A 23129-nucleotide genomic window follows, 5' to 3' on the forward strand; every position below is an offset into this window, starting at 1 on the left:
AGCGCGCACACACACACACACACACACACACACACACACACAGCATCACTTTTCTACATCTCAGAGGTGAATATTGAACTTTTTACTCCATTACATTTGTCTGACAGCTTTAGTTACTAGTTACTTTCCAGATTACTTTCCTGTCCAGCGAAAACCTCGTATCTCCAGATGTGTTGATGATGAATGTTGTAAAAACTACCCAAAAGTGATACTCGAGTAAAAGTCTTAAAGTATCTGATATTAAATGTACTTAAGTATCAAAAGTAACTGATCCATATCTACATGTATGTATATTCTGTGTACTCCGGGTCCACTGAGTATTGAGTAATGAGTATTTCATCAGAGATGAATGAAGTACTCAGATCTTGTACTTAAGTAAAAGAAGTAATCCCACAGAGTAGAAATACTCTGTTACAAGTAAAAGTCCTTAATTTAAAGTTCTCGTCATGCAGAGTAATTGTACATTATATTATTGGATTACAAGTATTGATTGTTAATGTGGTCATCACTTTAATGTTGCAGCTGGTAAACGTAGTTTGATTACTTTACATCTGCTGGGTAACTTGTTTCATCTTCATCTGTAATCTATTACATCATCATTCAACTAAATCTGCAAAGTAACTAAAGTAATCTAACAAATGTAGTGGAGTAGAAAGTACAATATTTCCCTCCAAAATAGCAGAGTTCAAGTAAAGTACATCAAGTACAGTACCTGAGTAAATGTACTTAGTTACATTCCATCACCAGCTGTAATAAACTTAAATCACGTCTGTTTGAAACGTCATGAAAACAAAATGGCGGCTCGTCCCTGTTGACGGTGTGTGGGGAGGAAATGAGAGTCGTCACGCTCGGCTGGTAGTTTCAACATTTATTGGTTTTGTTTGAGTTTAAACACTAAAAAGAACTCGGTTCTAAAACAGGTCATCAACAGAACCAGAACAACACCATCACCATCGCCTTCATCGTCACATCATCATCATCATGGCGGACAGTTGTAACGTGGCGTCGCTGACATTCAGACGGTGCTGCTGTGATCAACACGGGGCGACGAGCTCAGACGTCACCGCTAAAACCGTCAGACGCTCAGACTCAGCGCTCTCTCTCTCTCTCGCCCTCACTCAGCTCCAGCACTTTTTTAATCGTATCGTTATTAAATAGGAAACTTTAAGATTTGGTTTTAATTAGTCTGCTGAATTACAAAACAAGGGCACATTTTTATCAAAAGTATTGCATCAAATCCAAACACTGAGATGAACTTCCTGTGACAAACGAGTCAGTTCTTAGAGATTAAAGAGGGAGTAGAAAGAGTCAGATGAACATAAAAAACCCTGCAGGACGTCAGACGTCAGTCACGTCTGTCCGCGTCCTCACAGACATAAAATAAAACAACTTAAAAACATTAAAACGTCCCTTTTGTCCCCTCGTCCCCACGTTTGCATCGAACAGTAAGAGGACCTCGGATCGTCCCCTGAGGAACCCCGTCTGAAGTTTTACAAACTCCAGCTCGACTTCTATGAACCGAGCCTCAGGGTTTCTTTAGGAACCCTTCAGGATTATTCTTTCTACAGATCCTCCTGCTAACATGCTAACATGTTAGCCTCGCCTGCAGGGTGGATTCCCTTCTTTCGCTCCTTCACACCTGCAGAGGCTGAACTGAATAACTTCTCTCCACACGGGAACAACTCAACCACTTTTCAGAAAAACGGCCATCAGACAACAATCACACTGAGGAGGAGCGATGTGCTGGGTGATATGTACACGTGATGCCGTCTGAATGCGTCTCAGTGCTTTAAAGTAATCTGGTGTGTGATATGTAACAAATACCTCCAGACTCCTCCTGGAAGAAAAACGTCTGAGAGAAATGAATCAGGTGGAAATTATTATTATTAATAATAATAACTGATAAATACGTTTCGATCACATGAACACGGCCTGAACGCTCTGTGGATGCTCTTTTGATCTATTTGTACTTCACATTAACTATTGTGCTTTTTTACTCTATTACATTGAGAGCTTTAGTTACTCGTTACTTTTCAGATTACACAGATTTAAAAATGTTACGAATATAAAGTTCAGCTGTTAAATGAGCTCCACGTCCATCAGCTGCAGCAGACAGTCATGTTATAGTAATCGTGTAGTATAATTATAGATTAATGGAGTACATGATGCAGTATTCCTGTGAGTACTTTTACTTTTGATACTTAAAGTACTTTTTGTTGACTTTAACTTGTAACAGTATTTTTTCACAGTGTGATATCACTACTTTTACATTAAAAAGGTGCAGTCTGTAAGAAGAGGCCACTGGTTAGCTCAGTTAGCCGTGCAGCTAGTGGTCCTGTTAGCTCAGACTCAGGAGACTTGGACTGCTGGGGCTAGCTGGTTAGCATGCTAACTTCAGTTGTAATACAAAACATAAGACAAAAATAATTATTGATTTTTAAAATGTTTTAAAGTAGAATTGTTTCATTTTGTACCTTTCAAATAAAACATTTAAATTCTTCTTCCTCCGCTGTAACGATGACGCTAATGATGAGATATCATCATCACTTAGCTTCTCCATGACACAATGAGGTGTCAAATATCAGAGCAGTATGTCACAATGTCGAGATAAAGATCAGTAATTAATTTTTAAAAATGTGATCAAACTGTTGTTGGACTCTACGTCTTCGTTACGAGAAAACACGATTCAGAGATCTTGTAATTATGAGACAGTGTTTCTTGTGTTAGTTACGAGAGAACGGTCTCGTGATGGCGTGCTACCCAGAATCCATCTCGGTATCTCAGTATGCAAGTTAAATAAATGTATATTGGTATCAATTTACTGGCTCCCTGAATGTTATAAATACAACATCTGATTCACTTTAAGGGTTTTTTGATGGTTTTCGACAGAATTTCTAAACACACACGAGAACGCTCGTCTTCAAGCTTTTAAACTTATTTTTCCCTTTTTTTTAAAAATCTTCAACCGGAAACATTTCTCTCTCTTTTATGGCTTTGTAAACACAGACAGGAGGAGCTCTGATTGGTCAACAGGTCACATGACGCTGCTGCTGTCAGGAGGAAACCAGCCTCTGCTGTGTGCTGCAGATGTTTCAACATCTTCAACATCTGGTTGAGTGCAGCGTTCACGTTTCGGACATACAAGGTTTTCCTCTGACAGCAGCTGTAAGCTAATGTGTAAACAGTGCTGTCATGTAAAAACCACATAACTGCAGTGTTGAACGTAACGTTTAGATTTTTTTGTGCGTTTTTGGTTTTAAATAAAATCCATCGGCAGCAGCAGAACATCTGGAAACATGAATTCATATCAAAGCTTTTGTGCGTATTTTACATTTTCACATTTTAATCTCCCTTTAAAGTTTAAATTGATCCTCCTGTTTGTTCTCGTTGTCAGAGTTTATGGCAAACTCATGTTTCGTTGTTCGTTTCCCTTTTAAGTGCTTTTTCACTTCATTTAAAAGTGCTACAAAAATCATCGTTATTTATTTTGAGTTTGGAAAATGTGGAACGACGAAAATACAGTTTAAATGTTTGTTACTTTAAAGTCAAAACAAAGAATGCAAAACTATTGATGTTTTAACTTAATAATCAATATTCAGAAATGTCTGCCAGATGTTTACAGATCAATATGGAAGCTGACTGACCCAAAAAAATGTATCATGAAAAGAAAATAAAGAGCGTCAGATGAAACTCAGCATCTCATCATTTCTACCAACGATGAGTATTTGTATTTTCTGTCAGTTTTCCTTATCTTGGCCTGTCTGGGCTTCCATACATCAAAGCATCCTGTTGAAACTAGTCCTGAGAGACGGTATGTTCTTTAATTTATAAAAACACATCGTCGTCACAGACTCCGTCCTCAAACCTGAGAAGTTTGTGCGTTTGCAGTTTTGTGGTTTTTCAGGCTCTGAGACGCATTCAAAAAGAAAGAACAATAAAAAAAACACATCATCAAAGTCAAATATCATCGGCGTACGACTGCTGAGGTAATGAGGTTTGTGTGGAAACAGGAAACAATGAAACACTTGAAATGTTTTTACAAGAAAAAATGAGGTATGTGAACGTGTGGAGGCTGAAAAGTGCAACGAAGAAACTCGGCGAAGACGCTCGGCCTTTACAGAAAAGTGGTTGGTTGATTCAGATGTTAGCGAAGCAGACAACAAGCTTTAGTTATTAAAGCAGCGTTCAGAGGCAAAGACAGCAAATTAAACAGTTAATTAATTAGTCATCATCATTATCCGTCAAATTAAAGTTTCATTTTACTCGAGACGGACTCGAGTTCACGGTCCGACAAAACCAAACCCGCGTCAGGTTCCTCTGTTTACCGGCGGGATGATTTCTGTCACACATCATCTTGTTTTTCATTTTTTTGTTTGCGAGTGAGCGTTCACCCGCCGCCGCCGCGAGCGCCTCCATCCTACAGAAATCAAAGTCCGGCCGCTCGGCAGAGTTCTGGATCCATATTGCTTCAATTTTTGTTCAAACAAGTAAAAACAGAATCAGCGTCCGGCTAGAAAAAGGTTCAGTTTGCACATTTACAAAGCGTAAAAACGATGGAAACAGCTGATTGTTCATGCTGAAGCAACATCGATATATGAAAGTAATCAGGATACATCACTGATATATTGATCTGTCATCTGATCCTTCTGCTCCGTCTCCTGTCGCACAAACGCTACAGAAGGTGAAGCCAGTGTTGAACAGACTCGAACACAAACAGATGAAAAGGTCGGAATGATTCAAAGAAGAAATAAACCGAACATGAACAGTTCTGATTCATCGCTCTCTCAAATTAAAGAAATTAAAAAGAGTTGGTTCCCTTCAGTTTCTCATGACGGACCACAGAAACATCACAGTTTGAATCTGAACCGACGAGCTGACGAAGCCTCGACGTCCCGACGAACTGAACCTTCAGTCTGTGACTGAAGAGCAGGACTGTCGTCGATTAAAGAACGGTTTCATTTAAACTGAGAAGTGAAGTTAACAATGTGAGGGAGTGTTTAAAGGAGAGAGAATCTGGTTTTACAATCAGTCTATAAATCTATTAATTTTGGCAGGAAAAGGCTTCCGTAGAGATGTGAGGCGTTCAGGAACCTACGTGTTTCCCAGTCGTGCATGTGTTTGGTCCTGCAGCTCAGAGGAAACAGACTCAAAGTTTAAATTACTCTCTTTTTCATTTCCAGCGTCTCTGAACGCTGCGGCGCCAGAATAATCTCCATCAGTCGGTCGTAAAATTAAAACATCATCCTGCTTTTTATATTTGTGTTCTGGGACAGCTGATAAACTAGAGACATGAGTTTTGTAAGTATTTGTCATTATTCTGAAGGTTAAATCTCGTTTACATCTGTTAGAAACATGGAAGCTCATTTCTGCCACATGAGTCAAACTTTCCTTCAGGATCATTTTAGCGTCGCAGTGAAGTTTTTACTTCAGCTGTTCTTTAACTGGCAGAAAAAAACCTCCAGCTGATCGGATTAGTTCAAGTCAAGAAAACAATCGTTGGTTAATTGCAGAAAATAAAAATAACTTTTTTTTCAGCAGAAAACGTGTTTGTTTTTTGCTTTTTTGTGTTTTTATCTTCAGATCTTTCTCTCCGTGTGGCAGCGACGAGCCTCCGTACAGATCAGATCAGATCAACTGCAGCAAAGAAAACACGAATGTTCAGCGTGAACGCGCTCTGGTTTGTTCGTCGGGAGGTATCTGCGTGTCAGCATGAGGTTACTGAACAACAGGACTGAAAAACGAGGGAGGATGTGAGGAAGGAAAGAAGGAAGCAGGAGTAGAAACCTTTCTTTCTCTTTTCTGTCGTTTCTTCATCATCAGTTCTGTCTGAAAAGTAAAAACTGTACAACAAAAGTAAAAAGGATAAAAACGGCTGAGATTCACATTCAACGAGTCCAAACAATCGGTGCCACTGATGGAGTTTCATCTTCTTTAGGTTGTTTTTCTGTACGAGTAGCAACACAAGAATCCTTAAAGTTCGTCCAAAAATCTAAAATATGACGACAAAAATGCACCTGACGAGAAAACTGTTTAAAAAACAAGAGAAGAAAAACTATAAAGAGCACTTTAAAATCAAACAGGTAGAAAAATCAAAGGTCACTTCTCTGTGACTGCCACGAAAACTAAAACCACGATCATCACCACCACCAGCAGGAGGAGGAGGAGGAGGAGGAGGGCGGGGACAGGAAACAGGAAACAGGAAACAGGAAACGATGCTCCGACTGTCCGACTGCTGAGGCGACGAGCTTATTGCAAAAAAATTCACCTGCCGGGACAGAAACTCACCTGCAGCAGCTGGAGCTCGTTTCCTGTCGACGGGGAGGAGTCTAGATATTTAACAGGAGAAGAAGAGGAAGAGGAAGAGGAAGAGGAAGAGGAGGGGGTGGATGTACAGCAGGAGGAGGAAGGTTTTTGTTTGTTTCCCTTCGTCTCGTCTGATTGGACGCCTCCTCGTTACGTGCTTCTGTTTCGGGGTTCACTTTTGTTCCTCTGATCAGATTCTTGGATTTCACTTCGTCTCAAGTCTTTACTTCCTGGTCCAGATCCACTCAGAGGAGTTGGTCTCACCAGATCCTGAGTCCCTCATCAGATCCGTTTAGATTCAGCTTCAAGTCACTGACGTTCAAATTAATTTCAAAAACCCTGAAATCTTTTAATTTGAAGTTTTTATCAAAACATTTCCTGTTTTCTCTACTGAGCAGAGTTAAACACCCAACGCCCACCAGCTGTCGTCACATCAGTCCTGATCCGAGCAGGCGGACCCCGCCACCCGTAACAAGGAGCTGGTGGAGGAGACGGTCTGTGTTACTTTAAAAAGATTCAATCGGAGATTCGTTTTGACGAACTGGAACTGGATCCAGAACAGACCGGAGATCAGACCCGGACTCCAGCTGGTCCTGGGTAAGACGGACCATGTGACCTTCCTCCAGCGGCGAGGGGCAGAGCGACTTTTCTTTTCTCTCATTGTTTATTTAATCTGTCTGGTGAAAAGTTTGAGCTTTAATTTAAAGAAAGTTCTTATTTTTCTTCTTCTTTTTGTTTCAAACATCAGATTTGACATAAAATCTCAATTATTAATTAATGATGAGACGTTTAATTTGACCTGCGGCTCGACAATGAGTCAGATATTTATAATAATACAAATGATTTCAGTTTCAGTTCGTTCTGAGTCGTCGAGTCAGTTCAGCAATAATCAATGAAATATTTCATTAATCAGTGAAAACATCCGATTATCTGTTTCATAACTGAACTGACAACAAGTCATGTGACTTTTACTTTGTGTCATTTTAAAGACTAAAGGTGGAAACGCCTGGAGGCCACTTCCTGTTGTCTTTCAGAGTAAAAGTCGGTCTGCCCCCCGGCTGCTCCGGTCTGAGTACCGCTCGGTTTCTTCAGGTGTTTGTTTGAGCTTCTCCTGGATTCAGATCCTGATGTGTCCCTCGCATGGTCTCAGGTCTCTGGTTCTGATCCGGTCTCTGGTCTGTGGGTCCTCTTCTGGTCTCGTTTTGTTCAGCTTTTGTTGATCCCGTTTCTGTGTTCCAGTTCGGACCAGGTGACCCTCTCCGTCGGGATCAGTGCTGGGTCCGGACGTGGCTGTGGAGGCGGGTCGCCGAGGAGAACCTCTTGCCACACTCTGAGCAGCGTAGCGCCGAGGCGGTGCTGCTGGGCGGAGACGAGGGCGATGCCGTGTCAGCGGCGGCGTTTTCGGCGATGTGAGTCTGACGGTGAGCCTTCAGGAGAGACATCCGACTGAACCTGCGGCCGCACTCCTCGCACTCTGACCACACCCTCCGTCTCTTCTTCTGCAGAAACACACAGGAAACAGGAAACAGGTGGTTCAGAGAGCAGACGGGACCGCCATCACCGAGTCAAGGTTCTGGTTTTGTTTGAAACTTATCTTTAATTGTTCATCACGTTTGTTTCCTCATAAATGATGAACGTCGACAAACCTGCAGAAACGTAAACATACAACATTTTGTTCCTCCTCACCTTTCTCCCTTTGTCCTCCTCCTCTTCCTCTTCTTCCTCCTCCTCTTCCTCCTCGTCCCTGGTTGTCAGGGGCGACGGGCAGGTCGGGCCAGGCGGCTGGACGCCGTCTTGGCGGTCGCTGCCGCCGTCGGTCGCCAGAGCGGCCAGCGTTTCATTGGCGGCGGCTGCGGCGGCGTCCTCGTCCTCCTCGAGCAGCTGAGACGGAAGAGTCAAGAGACGATGAAGCATCGAGGCAGAAGAGCGACGACCCGAAGACCCTGAAGACAGAAACACAGTAATCAGATTACTTACTGCAGTGAAGAGTACAAATGCTGAACAGAGAGGATACTCCACTACAAGTACGTTACTGTTAAATCTGATGTTCGTGGTGACGAACAAAGTACAAGTACTTCATTACTGTCCTTCAGTACATGTCTCAGGTATCTGTCCTGTACCTGAGTCCATGTCTCAGGTATCTGTCCTGTACCTGAGTATCTCTGAGACTTTCCCTCTCTACATCTGAACACAAACACCTGAACTTTCTCCTCCTCACAGCTTCAAACAGCCTCGTTACTTTAGTTTGATGCATTTGAGGTGAATTATGGATTATTGTTATTTCCCAACATCACAGACTGATGTCGACCTATCAGAGCACATCACGCACGGCAGACGCAGCGAGACGAAACAAAGACGTAAAAGACGTGAACAGACAGAGAGGGAGGCTGAATGGGGAGAAAAGGCGTGTTAGTGTCTCGTATCTGCAGAGAGTTTCTTATTTTCTCTCTTTGTTGCTGCTCGGGACGCTTTACCAACCCAACATGTGGCTATTTGACGTCCTGGGAATGAGACTCAACTATCAACTATCTTTGTGGTGCGTTCAGGAACAGCTGGGACAAATCCTGCTGACTCTACCTTTAACTTTAATATTCTGAATTATAATAATATGACGTGAGCTTCAGTTAGCTTTGACCACAAATGTCCTTCAGAGGGAGACTTTTTACTCTGATACTCTGAGTACATGTCAGAGCCTGTACTCGATTACTTTTACTGGAGGAAAGAAGCTGAATCAGTCTTTTTAACACAAGTATCTGAACGTCTCCTGGAGGAAACACTGTGACTGACTCCTCTTCAGTAACTGAGTGTTTTCAACAGTCAGCTGCTTCTGTACAAACTGTCCACCAGAGGGCAGCAACGAGTAACACACACACACACACACACACACACACACGTTTATTCAGTATTTACAACGTTTATTTCAGTGTACATTTATTAAAAGTTAAAATAGTTTTTTCATTAAATGTATTTTGTTTTTCTTTGTTTTGTTGTTTTTAGACGTTTTCAGTTTTTATCTCATTTTCTTGTGTTCACACTCTTATCCACATTTTACTGTCACTTGTTTTTAATATATCTTCATATATTAGTTTAATATTTACAAAAACATGAAGCATCTTGTGTGTTTGTGCTTTAAATATCTGTATTTTTATTATATTACATTTTTTGTATCTTCAGCTCAATTATCAATATTTTCACTTCACGTTTTCTTATATTTTTATAAATATGCTGCTTATAATTTAAATTGTTGTATTTTATTTATTCTGTATTTATTATTTTTATTCTTATTTATCTGATTTATTTTCTTCTTTATTTTTATTTTTTAATGTTTCATTTCTTTTCTCTCTCTCTCAGGTGTCTCTGGGTGATCCCGTCTGCAGGTGAAGGTGAGCTGTTGGGGCTCACCTGTGGGGCTGACGGGGGGTCCAGGTGAGGGTCCAGGTGAGGGTCTGCTGCTGTTCCTCTGACTGTCTGCAGCCTCCTCATCAGGAGAAAACACCTCCATGTCCTCCAGAGGAGTCCAGCGGGGGTCCTGCTGGGGGGAGGAGGGGGAGGGCTCCAGGGTCAGAGAGGGGGCGGAGACAGGCTGCACCTGCTGAGCCCCGCCCTCCGCCAGGCTCCGCCCACCACCACCACCTCCTCCTCCATCGAGCTCTTTGATCTGCCAGACGTCACTGCACCACTTCTGACCAAAGACCTTGTCCAGGATGGGAACCCAGTCCTGAGAGACCGAGAGGACGGGGGGACGCTCCGGGTCTGAGGGGGGAGGAGGGGAGGAGGAGGAGAGGAGGAAGGATGTAAGGAAGGAGATGAGGAGGGGGGAGAGTGAGGATACGAGGGAGGTAAAGAAGGAAAAGAGGGGAAGGAAGAAATGAAGGAGACGAGGATGAAGGATGAGGAGAGGAAGAGGAGGAGAATTAAGGAGGTGAAGGAAAGGAGAGAAGAGGGACGGGAGGAGAACAAGATGAAAAGATGAAGAGATTCAGAATTAAAATCATTTTGGACATTGAAAACAAACAAACAAACAAACAAACAAACAACCAAACAACAGTCTCTTCTCGTCTCTCACCGTCTCTCTCCGTCGTCTCTTTGGACTTGGTGACCACGGCGAGTTCCTCTCGAGCGTCCTCAGAGTCGCTGGGTGACACCGAGTCGTTCTCTGACCCTCTCCTCCTCCCCCCTGCTCCTCCTCCTCCTCCTCCTGCTCTGCCCTTCTCTCCCCCTCCTCCTCCTCCTCCTCCTCCTCCTGCTCCTCCTCCTCTGTCGGAGCTCTTCCCCATCCTCTCCTCCAGCGCCTGCTGCTCTCGCTCCATCTTGGTGATCTCCAGCAGCAGGTCGTCAAACGACGCCTCCACGATCTTCGTCAGCTCTCGCACTGCGAAGTCCAGGACCTGCTCCATGACCGACTTCAGCTGGTCTGAGGAGAGAGACCGTCACCACCGTCATCACCACCATCATCATCATCATCATCATCATCACCATCATCATCATCATCATCATCACCATCATCATCATCATCATCATCACCATCATCATCATCATCATCATCACCATCACCATCATCATCATCACCATCACCATCATCATCATCATCACCATCATCATCATCATCATCATCACCATCACCATCATCATCATCATCATCATCACCATCATCATCATCATCATCATCACCAGCTAAGTAAGTAAATTAAGAAATAGTCATCTAAACAAAAACATGTTGACCTCCCAGATAAAGATAATAACTCAACAGGTTAGTGACCAACATTCAGCCACATCATCGGAGCCCCGCCCTCCAACAAGTCATGTGACCTGCCGCCGCTCTGATGACCCACTTTCTGTTCAAAATAAATAACCAACCGTTAAAAACCGTTAATCTGATCTCACGAGCAATCTGCTGCCTTTCACTGTCACACTCACTGTGTGTGTGTGTGTGTGTGTGTGTGTGTGTGTGTGTGTGTGTGATGCAGACGTCTGACCGACAGATGTTAGAAAACACAAACAAATGTCACATCAGGATTTTAAGTTTTATCAGTCAAGTGATGACTGACACTAAATCATGAATCATATTACGACTGTAACACCTGTCAAAATGATCACAGTATGATTTTAATAATAATAATAATAATAATAATAATAATCATAATAATAAGATGCTTGAACCCATTTTGAACCACACCTTGCAGCATTAATCTAAACGTGATAACAGTTAATAATTGAACCCATTTTAATAAACTGTGACTCATTAACTGGTTTGCAGTGAGGAAGAGCTTCAGAGTCGGCTGATTGAGTGATGACATGCCTGTTGTCACGGTAACCACAGGTCTGTGAGTCATGGAAATAATTAGTGGATCCCAGTTGAGACATCACACACCTTCAGTTTACAGTGATGTCACTGTCGGCCTGCAGCTCCTCGTGTACTCTGATTACTGCGTCCATGTGTTGGAAACATCACGATCACAAACTGATCAATGCTACAAATGTTTGTCTACTCGAGGGAAGATCAGCGCCGAGTCACATCTTCATCACAGCCTCATCACAGCTTCATCACAGCTCCATCACAGCTCCATCACAGCTCCATCACAGCTTCATCACAGCTCCATCACATCTTCATCACAGCTCCATCACAGCTTCATCACAGCTTCATCACAGCTTCATCACAGCTCCATCACAGCTCCATCACAGCTTCATCACAGCTCCATCACATCTTCATCACAGCTCCATCACAGCTCCATCACAGCCTCATCACAGCTCCATCACATCTTCATCACATCTTCATCACAGCTTCATCACAGCTCCATCACATCTTCATCACAGCTCCATCACAGCTTCATCACAGCTCCATCACATCTTCATCACAGCTCCATCACATCTTCTTCACAGCTTCATCACAGCTCCATCACAGCCTCATCACAGCTCCATCACATCTTCTTCACAGCCTCATCACAGCTTCATCACAGCTTCATCACAGCTTCATCACAGCTCCATCACAGCTCCATCACATCTTCTTCACAGCCTCATCACATCTTCTTCACAGCCTCATCACAGCTTCATCACAGCTTCATCACAGCTTCATCACAGCTCCATCACAGCTCCATCACATCTTCTTCACAGCCTCATCACAGCTTCATCACAGCTCCATCACATCTTCTTCACAGCCTCATCACAGCTTCATCACAGCTTCATCACAGCTCCATCACATCTTCATCACAGCCTCATCACAGCTCCATCACATCTTCATCACAGCTCCATCACATCTTCATCACAGCTTCATCACAGCTCCATCACATCTTCTTCACAGCCTCATCACAGCTTCATCACAGCTCCATCACATCTTCATCACAGCTCCATCACATCTTCATCACAGCCTCATCACAGCTCCATCACAGCTTCATCACAACTCCATCACATCTTCATCACAGCTTCATCACAGCTCCATCACAGCTTCATCACAGCTTCATCACAGAGCAGCCGTCACACTGAACAAACCATGTGACCGCTGTCCAGTTACTCAATCGATTAGCTAAAGAAATGTGTGTTGGTGTTGAAGAAACGTGGAGCAGTGAAATCACCTCGTGGGACTCGGTCCGTGTCAGAGCTGCAGACGGAGAGTTTAAAGAACATCAGTGATCCAGATGTTTCATCACTAAACTCACACATCAGGATCAGATGTTGTGTTTTATTGGCGTTCCTGTTATTTTGTCCACAGCCTGTTTATGATGATTTTAATTGAGCTCTCGATAACAAAATGTACAGAGTGGATTCATGAACACGCAGTAAAGACTATATATATCAGAGGACACTGACTCTGCTGTGTTTCCCTCGTTAATGATCATTAAGTTCATAACGAGGCTTGTTAAAGGGGAATTCCAGCCCGTCGTCTGATCTGTTCTCAGATCAGCTCGGCTGTGATTAACGGCCTCAGATCAGAGACGCTGATGGAGACAGAGAGGACGTTTGTTCTCTCACAGCTCTCAAATGTTTCTGTAGAGACATGTGGAGGTTTGTACGAGCTGTGAGCTGCTGACCGACGACACCGACGTCCTCCGAACGCGATGATTGTCAGTAAAGGAGCAGCTGGTCGTTTCACTGAAGAAGAAGAAAAACACCTTCCATCTTTCTCTTTTTCTTCTTTTATTGACGACGTCCTGGCTGTTAACGTGTCCGACTGCAGTTGGTTTATAAAACTTTGTGTTCAGAGTCAATCTGACAACAATATACATACAGTACAAACACGATATAAATCATCGGTCGCAACCGAACTTTGTGCCGATGCAGCTAAATGAGAGTTAGGAAACCACGAAGTCGAGTCAGAATCCGACTGCATCTGGAAACATGACGAGTGTTTTACAACGAGGACAAAAGAAAATACGATCAACAAACCAGAAAATTAATGATCGAGATCAATCGCTGCAGGTTAATATGCTCATTATCAGCGAATCTGCAGATTATTTATTTATTACTTTTTAATTATTTGGTCTATAAACGGTCGTGAAGTTTGATATTTTGGCGAGAAATTTAACTTAAATGATTAAAGTATATTTTCTGTTAATGTCACTGACTGCTTGTTTCAGCCCTGAATGTTTATATAAAATCATAACACAGATATTATATTTCTCCAGTAAGCATGAATGTAACTGTCAGACAGCTGACGTGAACAAGATGGAGACGATTCAGATGATCAACAGAAAATTAACTGATAAGGAACAAAACTACGTGAAGCTTCTCCACCTCAAACATCTGCTGCTTCAGAGGCAGCTGAAGACCCTGGACCCATCACAGGTTCTGACATCTGCTGAATGAAACGATGAATCACAAACGCAAAGTCTGAAACACTTTCTGCAGGTAACAGCTGCTCTCAGATCAGCTGTCAACTTTGATTCTCCACATTTCCTCTGAGCTGTTAGTTCCTGTGTGTGTGTGTGTGTGTGTGTGTGTGTGTGTGTGTGTGTGTGTGTGTGTGTGTGTGTGTGTGTGTGTGTGTGTGTGTGTGTGTGGACCATGACTAACTCTCCATTTGACGCTCGGAGCAACAAACAACAAATCTTTTTAAAATGGCTGTTGGTAGCAGAGCGGAGGCAGCAGTTGTTTCTGAGCTTCAGACTTTGATCATCAGCACTCGTCACTGCAGACTGTCCGGCCCGACGACACAGAACCAAGACTATCAAACCAAATCAGACTGACGCTTCAGGGAGACTGATGCTGGGTCGTTGAGGCCCTCAGACCTGATATCTGGGTTAAAGACTCCGATCAATCAATCAACAAAATAATTTCCCTCAAACACTGAAATTGTACATTAAGTTTATCGTTTAATTCAAAGTGTTTCTGTCCTGTTGAGTCGATGTAATGGATTACATGTGGATTACTTTTATGTATGATACTTGATAAATTGCATCAACTTAATCGAAGCAGACCGAGTTATTGAATTTCTTCACAGGACAGAAACACGCTGCATCACGCGGGAGGTTGTTGACACGACGCTGTTCAGCGACACGTCATTGTTTCTGCAGCAGGAAGCTGAAACTTTCATCTTCACGTCTCCAAAAACTGTTATTCACTCACGTTTCACAGATTTAAAAAAACACTTAATTAAAGCTTTTTAATGGCCGCCCAGCGTCTTCACAGGTGTAACTGTAGTTTTTACAGTTTTACTTTATGTCAGAAGCATTTTGGCTTCTTGGTGTAGAAACGTTTGTGTTCCTGTGAGGTGAAAGGCTGGTCGGGTCTCTGCCGGGCAGAACTGTTCTGACGGCTGTGAGGATCCCGGGTCAGACTCCACATGTCCATATGAACACATGTTCAGGCGTGTCCATATGAACACATGTTCAGGCGTGTCCATATGGTCACATGTTCAGGCGTGTCCATATGGTCACATGGCCACATGCAGCCGGGTGGGGGGGCAGTGGGAGGAGCCAGCAACAAACCTCATGAAGAATTTATTTAATCTGATGTTTTGTTATAAATTAAACAGTTTCTACAAGTGACTGCCTCACATCACTAACGACACTAACGTCGTAGCGGTTCGGTTTATAAATCGTAGCCGGCTGTAGTCTGATTATTGGGAGGACTTTCTGAACGATGATAAAGTGACGACACACTGAGATGCATCGAGAATCGTTTTGGATTTGAATCGTTGACGGCTGAATCGAACGGCGAGGCCGGTGAGGACTGGACTTGGACTGAGCACTTCCACCGCCTCTCTGTGTAACAACATCAACACTTGATAATTACATTAGATTCTAGTTTTAGTTTTGAATTGAAGTGGTTGGAGTCCTGCAGGCTTCTGTGGGTGGGGGTCTCCCTCCGGTCTCAGATCTCTCTGGGGGTTCATTTAATAACTTAAACTAACAAGATCAGCTGCAGCTCTCGGTGTCCTCCTCCTCCTGCTGCTGCTGCTCTCCATCCTTTGTTTCTCTCCACAGCGAGCAGACGTCGCAGTGAAAGCGTAGCCTAGTTTTCTTTCTGTCAACACTCTCCACAAAGCAGAGCGACCTTTGACCCGAGCGTGTCGAGGCCGCGGCCTCATTATCTGACTGTCTGTGTTGGTCCTGCTTTCTGCTTTTATTACACGCTTTGCTGCGTGCTCTGCGCTCTGTTTACATTATGAAGCTGACAGCAGCAGCTCCAGGACACCTACACATCAGCAGGAGTTAATACGTATTACTGCGTCAGTCCTGCAGCGTTTGAAATCAAACTGTGTGTGGAAGTTAACGGACTGACTCAAAACGGTGGGGGACAACAGAATGCTAACTCACAGCTAATTAGCTTCAACAAGCCAGCTCAGAAACTGGAGCTCTGCCTGTCAGGACATAAATCTGCAGGCAGTAGTCGTCTCATGGTGCAAAGCTCAGGAATAAATCACCTCCCTGGGAAAAGGGAGGACAAGCGAACTGACTGTGGACAGCTGCTGAAGACGGAGCGAGCAACAGACCTCCCAACAACCGGGCGGACAAATCAAGAAGAGATTAACTTCACTGCTGCCGGACGGCGTCAGACGACCAGCGAAAGGCTGAAGAGAAAGCTCACGACCAACTCTGCAAACTTCGACCTCTTTGGCCTTAAATACTCGTTTTAATGTTTTCTAGTGAGGACTCTTGTAAAAGTCTTGACTTCCACTTGAACACAGTGAAGAAGCTTCAGTTTCAGTATTATCAGATGTCAGAGCTGCATTCATCACAGACCACAACATGTAACTACAAGCAGGATGACTTGGACTGGTTTTAAACTGAAGGACAGGGACTTCGTGTTGATCCGTTTTCATATCTGAGCCTAAAAAATTGGCGTGGAGCTCCACAGGGCTCCATTCATGAACCTCTTCTGTTCAACATCTTTATGCTGCCATTACGTAAGATTGTCTAAATAAAAAACTAATTTAATTGATTAACAAAAATGTAATTTTAAAGATCAACAGCTCATTGGTTTATGTCCTGACAGCTGTCATTTACACTGTCAAACTCTTCTTTACAAAGATAGCAGTATTTTACAACAACAGCTCGACTTTCTCCTGGTGTTAATTTGACAAGTTCAAGAAATTCAGTTTGTTACAAAGTTCAGTTTCTTTAATCTGTCCAGAGTGAACCTTCTTCACAAACAAATCAATAAAGGATCTCTGAATAAGAAAATGAACCAACATGTCCGACGCTGTCAGAGTTTCCTCTGGTACCAGTCAGCTGATCGCCTTCATCACACAGGAGAGGGGTTTGGAAGACTGCAGGCTAATGCTAAGCTAGTTGCAAGCTAACACTTAGCTAGCTGTGTTGATTTTGTGCACTATAAGGCAGAGTGGAGTTATTAAATACTGGGAGAATCAGCGACCCTGCTTTTCGATTTCACTGAACAAAATCAACATTTGCTGAATTTACAAGAAGGAACAAATAAGTCAGAATCAGTCAGAGACAGAGTTTCACACAGTTTATAAAGTGTCTCCAACTCAACAACTCACTAAACTGACACATTTGTTAAGGGAGTCTGGGGACAAAGAAGTCGCCTATACTGGTTACTGGTTAGTGTGTTTGTAAATATGACACATTTTAGTGTGTTATTCTTTAATAAATTTGGTGTTAATGGTGAAAACAGTTGAAACAGGAAGCTGACAGCTGGTTTAACTCACAGACCACAGACTTTGTTTTGTTTGGTAATTTCACAAACTGAGTTTCATGAACCTCTTCTGTTCAACGTCTTTGTGCTGCTGCTCGCTCACATTAAACAAAACTGATTATTTGACCATAATTTCGCAGACGACACAGATTTATTTATCGATCTCAGCAGGTGACTGTGGTCCCATACAAAATCAAACAAATCAATCCGTTAACACATTAAGTAGATGCAAGGTTGGCATGGTTCTCCCTTTAGACCCTGACGAGACGTGCGCATGTTGTGGATGATGCATTGTGATTCATTAATGATCATTAGAGCAAAGGCAATCATTTCTAATTAAAGCCAAACTCTTCAGCTGGTTAATGGTTTTGTTTCAAGCTTCTATTTGCTCCAGAGGCTGAGAAGAAATAACAATTTCAAACAAGGCCTCAGGTTTTAAAATGCATTTTTAATGGGTGTCCGAGTTCTTAATGGGTCAAACAAAGAAAACACTGAATAATTGATTTTGGAGCCAAAGATTTAAAGCTTCAGCCGCTGACCAAGACCACAAACCAGTCCAGAGGTCTAGATGTGGTCCTGGACTCGGACCTCAGTTTTCATTTTGACAAAACCAGCCGACAATCACCTGAAGAATATCTTCAGAATTAAAGGACCGCTCAGTGTTTAACAGGATATTCTGCCTCCTCTCCTGTTTGACTGAGAAAATCTGCAACATCAAAAGAAGCAGAATTCAGTTTTATGCTCTAAATTAAATCTGGGACTGTTTCTCCAGGTCTCACACTGAACTGTAACTCTGTCTCTGTCTCCATTATTTGACTCTTTGAGTCCCGCGTGTCTCTTCTGTCTACTGTGTCTTATGTAAAGCAGTGAATCACGCCGTATGAGTAAACCCGCCTCGTCTCGTTCGGCCGTCTGTTAGATTTCAGGGCGCGCTCTGATATTTTGTTTTTATGTGTAGAATAAAATCCTGCTCAGCTCGGGACGTGATTGGTCGTCTCCGCTGTGATGTCACCATCTGTCCTGAGATCTTCCCTGATCATTGCGTGTCATGTCGGTGGCCTGGATTTCCAGAGGGGGAGGATGGGCGAGGAAGATTTGCGTGTCAGCTGTGTGTTTGCGTTCGAGTGCGCAAATGTGTGCATGCATGCGAGAGAGTGCGGCGGCGGCCTTGTTTCTCACGTGTCTCTGCATGTGGAGATGTGATGTTTGTATGTGTGCAGCTCAGTGTGTGTGTGAGTGTGTGTCTGTGCCTGTGTGTGTGTGTGTGTCTGTGTGTGTGTGTCTGTGCCTGCGTGTGTGTGTCTGTGTGTGTGTGTGTGTGTGTGTGTGTGTCTGTGTGTCTGTGTGTGTCTGTGCCTGCGTGTGTGTGTCTGTGTCTGTGCCTGCGTGTGTGTGTGTGTGTCTGTGTGCTGCAGAAGTGAAACACCCAAACAAACACACAGCAGCGTCTGACATCATCAGTCCTGCTCTCACGGATTAAAGTCAGCGGCTCAGCTTCAGTGTTTTAACACAGCCCTCCGCTCTGCACCGCGTCACCGCCGCTCTGCACCGCGTCACCGCCGCTCTGCACCGCGTCACCGCCGCTCTGCACCGCAACGTTTAAAAAACATTTCTATTTTCACGCCTGCAGTTGCTCCGATCACTGTTTCTATTAAAGATCTGTAGACTCGATTAACTGACTCGTCGATCAACAAGACATAAAACTATTTTCGTCATCACTGAATCATTTGCAACACGCTGAAGGCCTCACGCTGTTTCCTGCTTCACATCGCAGTGAGTGAAGCTCTTTGTTGTGGTCGGCGACTGGAAGACGTCACGTTGGACTTCAGGACTTTTCTGGCGCCTTTTTTCACCCTTACTGATATTTTATAACCACAAAATTAACTGATTATTCAATAATTTTATTATTTGTGTTTTGGAAAATAATCTCTTCATCCTTGGAAACATGTATCTCCTGATAATAACAGAAACAAAGAACTGTTGAGGATATAATCTTGTTATCTCAGGAAAACGGCTGATTTCTTGTGATAATGACACAAATAACAAGTAAAATATAACAGAAAATCATATGTTTGACCTTTGACGGTTCAGGGCTTCCACAGTTAACTCTGCCACAAATGTATCACCGTCCACCGTCAAACCAGGAAAAACACCTAACAGATGAACCAGATGTATAAACACATCGATCAATAACTGAACTAATGGGTAGTTACAGCTGTTTAATGAGCGGCCGGAGTCACGAGGCTCAAACAGCGACTCATCAGTGAAAAAAGATGATCAGCAGATGAATCAATGAGGTCGATCACCAGCTGCAGCCATTCTTACTTTCTGTCACGACATGCTGCAGACGAGCTGCGGCCATCTTGAATCTGTCTGTTTACAGCAGCTCGTGTCCTGAACACAGAGGCGGCCATGTTGGCACAGGCCTCATTATTCACCATCTCAGGAAGTTTTTCAGTCTGTTGGTTTTGAGCTCTTTTGACATTTTATAGACGAAACGATTAGTTGTGACAACTGAAGTGAAAGTCGTCTGTAGTCGCAGCGCCAAAGAATAAAAGCTGTCGTTAACAGAGGTCGCACTGAACGTCTGGTCAGTAAAACATCATTTTGTCTGTTTTATTTGATGTTTTTTGATGGTTTCTTGTTGAGAAGTGTTAAAACAACGTCACACAGAGTGTTGTAGAAAAGTACTTGTAGATTTTTATAATAAATCAAATACGGTGTGGTTTGATATCGATGGGAGCGTCGACTCGAAATGTTTCAGGCATTTTTTTTCAAGAGAAACATCGAACATCGTTAAAGCTTCTTGAACGTGACGATGTTTGTCTTTATCTTTCTGACAGTAAACGAAGAGTCGTTGGGCTTCGGACCGTTGAAGACGTCACTGAGTATTTCCTGACATGTAGACTACATGATTCGTCAGTTAATTGGGACACTGAGCTGTAGACGAGTCGCAGCGTCCACAAGAGTTAAAAACAGTTAAAGTCAGCACTGAAGTCCGGTCGGCTCGGTCCACATCAAACTGCAGCTTTGCTGATTTTATCCAGACAAAGTTCTGGTTCGGCAGCGTGTGTTCTGACTGTAATATCAAAACCTTCGCAGCGATATGCGACCGTGCCTTCACTCGTCTGAGTCCGACCGGTGACCTTTGTGTCCTGTCGTCTTCCTTCATTCAAAAATCAAAACAAAATGGACTCCCTCCACACGGACGCCCACAGCTTCGCCTCGTGGATGAACAGTAAACCCTCCTGGAGGCACTTTCTGGTATTTGGGGGTTGAACTGGCAGCAAATCATCTGCTGATGTTAAATCTGACCCGACAGCCGTAAAAATACTGAAAGACGGCGGCTGAATGTGAGTGTTCGCCGCCGTGCTTCATCTTTGTCCTGCCTTTCCCTCGCGCCTCCACTCTTTTCTTCTCCAGTGAAACACTGATTATGGGTCCGCCACGATGTGGGTCTCCAACCCTGTCGTCTCCTACAGTCTGTTGCTTCTTTGTCCCGGTCCCCCACCCACCACCACCACCACCTCCTCCTCCTCCTCCGCCCCTCGCTCCTCAGAGAGGACATGTCAAAGAAAGCTGTAAATCTGGTTTTATGATCTACAAGCTCCAGGAATCGAGGCGTCGTCTTCTTTTTATTTTTACCTCTGCAGTCGTTGTGTTTGCGCCGTGTTGCTCAACCAGCCACTTCTCATGAACCTGTTCTGTCAAAGTACACGCATGTGAGCTGACATGACAGCCACATGTGGTATTTATGGACCAGGCGCCCCGCCGTCCATTATAATCTCTGATATGTGTTTCACCTTCATCCCGGTCCAGTTAAAAGTTGTCCTGACACATCTGAGCTGCATGACGACAGATGTCTGCACACTGAGGCTCTTTGTCCCGTCAGCAGCTCGTGAGTCTCCCTGTCTCACCTGCAGGCCTCACTTCTGCTCCGCTCACTCACAAACCCTGAACACGGCCTGCAGAGTTACGCAATCAGCGTGAGCGTGCTGAGAGCAGGAGTGCCTGCGTGTGTGTGTGTGTGCGTGTGAACATGAGTGTGTGTTGTGTAACGGCTGCCTACCCACGACTCGTCCTCTCTGCTCCAGGCGGCGTGTGTCGGTGAGCAGCCCGAGCTCGGTGCCCTGCCCTCCGGGGGCGTGTAGCTGCTGCTGCCGCTGCTCGGGCTTTGTTCTGCCGCTGTCCGCCCTCTCGTCCCCCGCTGCCCTGCCAGCCTTGTTCTTACCAGACACCGGAGAGCCTCCGCCGTCCGCGGGGTTGGTGCTGGCTCGGCCCCGGTTCTCCCGGGACTGCAGCTGGAGCCGGAGCCGGCGGTTTTCTTGCTCCTTCACGGCCGTCTCCAGCAGCAGCGTGTTCAGGCTGGAGCCCACCGTCTTGCTTATTTCCTGGACGGCGAGCTGAACGACCTGCTCCAGCACGGACTCCAGCTGGCCCTGGAAAAACGAAATGTACACGGCCCCGTTCATGTTTTCGCCCCCTCGCGTCGGAGGGCTCTCTCATTCTTCTGTGCCCGCGCCCCCAGCCCACCCCCCTGCCCTGTCTCCCCGGCGGAAAACTGGGTAAAAATGTGCCCGGGTCGCTCGGTCGCTCCGGCGGCTGCTCGGCTCAGGTCCTGCGGCTGCTGTCGCGCTCCGCCTCGGCTCCCCGCGCGTGTTCGGCCCCTTCGGAGGCTGCCGGAAAGACCCGAGTAGAGGCGCAGCGACATTTTCCCGCCCACATGTCTTGGCCCGCGCGCTCCGTGCACGCTCGCGCCCCTGCAGTCAGACACGCCATTTTGGTTTTGAGAAAATCTCACGAGTCCAGAGAGTTAGCACCGACCCGGCTGAGCAGCAGGCCCCGGGTGCTGGTGCTGACCCACTGAGCCTCCCTGACTGATGACACCAGTTCTGTCAGTCCTGAGCTAACGTGCTGAGCTAACGTGCTGAGCTAACGTGCTGCTAGCTCACTTTGTTTTAGTAGCTACCAGCTGCTCTCAGAGGAAAACAAGGGCGGCAGGGTCCGCCACCTGTAAACACAGTGAAGCAGAATAGTTGTGTTGTCCTCTAAGGTCAGTTTGTTTGTTTAGGCAGAAGAACATCAGCCCAAAACCCTGAAGTGGACCTGCTGACCTCCTGTTTGTTGCTGTATAAAGATCCACTGATTTCATTTTTCTGACGCTTGTTCTGCAGACGGAGCAGTTCAGTAATCAGTCAGTCAGATGTGTCACCAGGAGCTCTGTTTTAATAAACCGCCCTGGGAAAAGGTTTGTAACTGAGTTGTAACGAGTGGATTTATGGACAATAATCATTTACTAGCTGTGCAGGTGAGCGAGAAGGATTTTTCATTCGTGAATCTTCAGTTCTGTCGTTTCCTTCCTCACAGGTCATTATTGGTTCACGTCTGCAGACACGAAGATTGTTGTAATAATCCTTTATTAATGACTTATTAGCCTTTATAACTGCAGACATTTATTGTTAGAAACACGTGACGAGTCGACAACATCTCGACTGTCAGGACAGTGTTGTAGATCAGCAGCAGAGTATCTGAGTCCTGTGTGATTTGTTGTGACCTGAATAATTCAGACTCAGCTGATGCAGATGTTTCTCTGCAGCGGTCGGTCGGCTGCTCAGCTGCACGTCTGATGGATTTATCACAGCTGAACATGAACTACATTTAATACATTTTATTATCAGTACATATTTAATATGCATCTGCAGGTTTTTTCTTCCAGCTGGATCAGGAGCTTC

At 44.5% G+C, this 23129-nt stretch overlaps 1 protein-coding gene across 1 annotated transcript; it reads right to left on the reverse strand.

Moving 5' to 3' along the window:
- Positions 1 to 853: 853 nt before the first annotated feature.
- On the reverse strand, positions 854 to 22020 carry LOC311267699 (uncharacterized protein). The gene is made up of 5 exons (XM_084370920.1): positions 21467 to 22020; positions 10370 to 10717; positions 9706 to 10056; positions 7990 to 8246; positions 854 to 7802 (listed from the first exon to the last, which is right to left on the reverse strand). Exons 1-5 carry the CDS (start codon positions 21867 to 21869, stop codon positions 7572 to 7574), a joined length of 1590 nt encoding a protein of 529 aa, XP_084227046.1. The 5' UTR covers positions 21870 to 22020; the 3' UTR covers positions 854 to 7571.
- Between the last annotated feature and the right edge of the window lie 1109 nt (positions 22021 to 23129).

Source organism: Pagrus pagrus, assembly GCF_965226575.1.
Source record: "Pagrus pagrus genome assembly, chromosome: 13".
In the NCBI taxonomy this organism is placed as follows: domain Eukaryota; kingdom Metazoa; phylum Chordata; class Actinopteri; order Spariformes; family Sparidae; genus Pagrus; species Pagrus pagrus.

Bases quoted from the DNA above. Each gene is read 5' to 3' on its own strand.
- LOC311267699 (XM_084370920.1), bottom strand. From the start codon at position 21,869: ATGAACGGGGCCGTGTACATTTCGTTTTTCCAGGGCCAGCTGGAGTCC. The intron at 10,718-21,466 runs GTAGGCAGCCGT...CTCTCTCCTCAG, and splicing joins GCAGAGAGGACGAGTCGTGG to ACCAGCTGAAGTCGGTCATG. The intron at 7,803-7,989 runs GTGAGGAGGAAC...GTGTTTCTGCAG, and splicing joins AGGAGGACAAAGGGAGAAAG to AAGAAGAGACGGAGGGTGTG.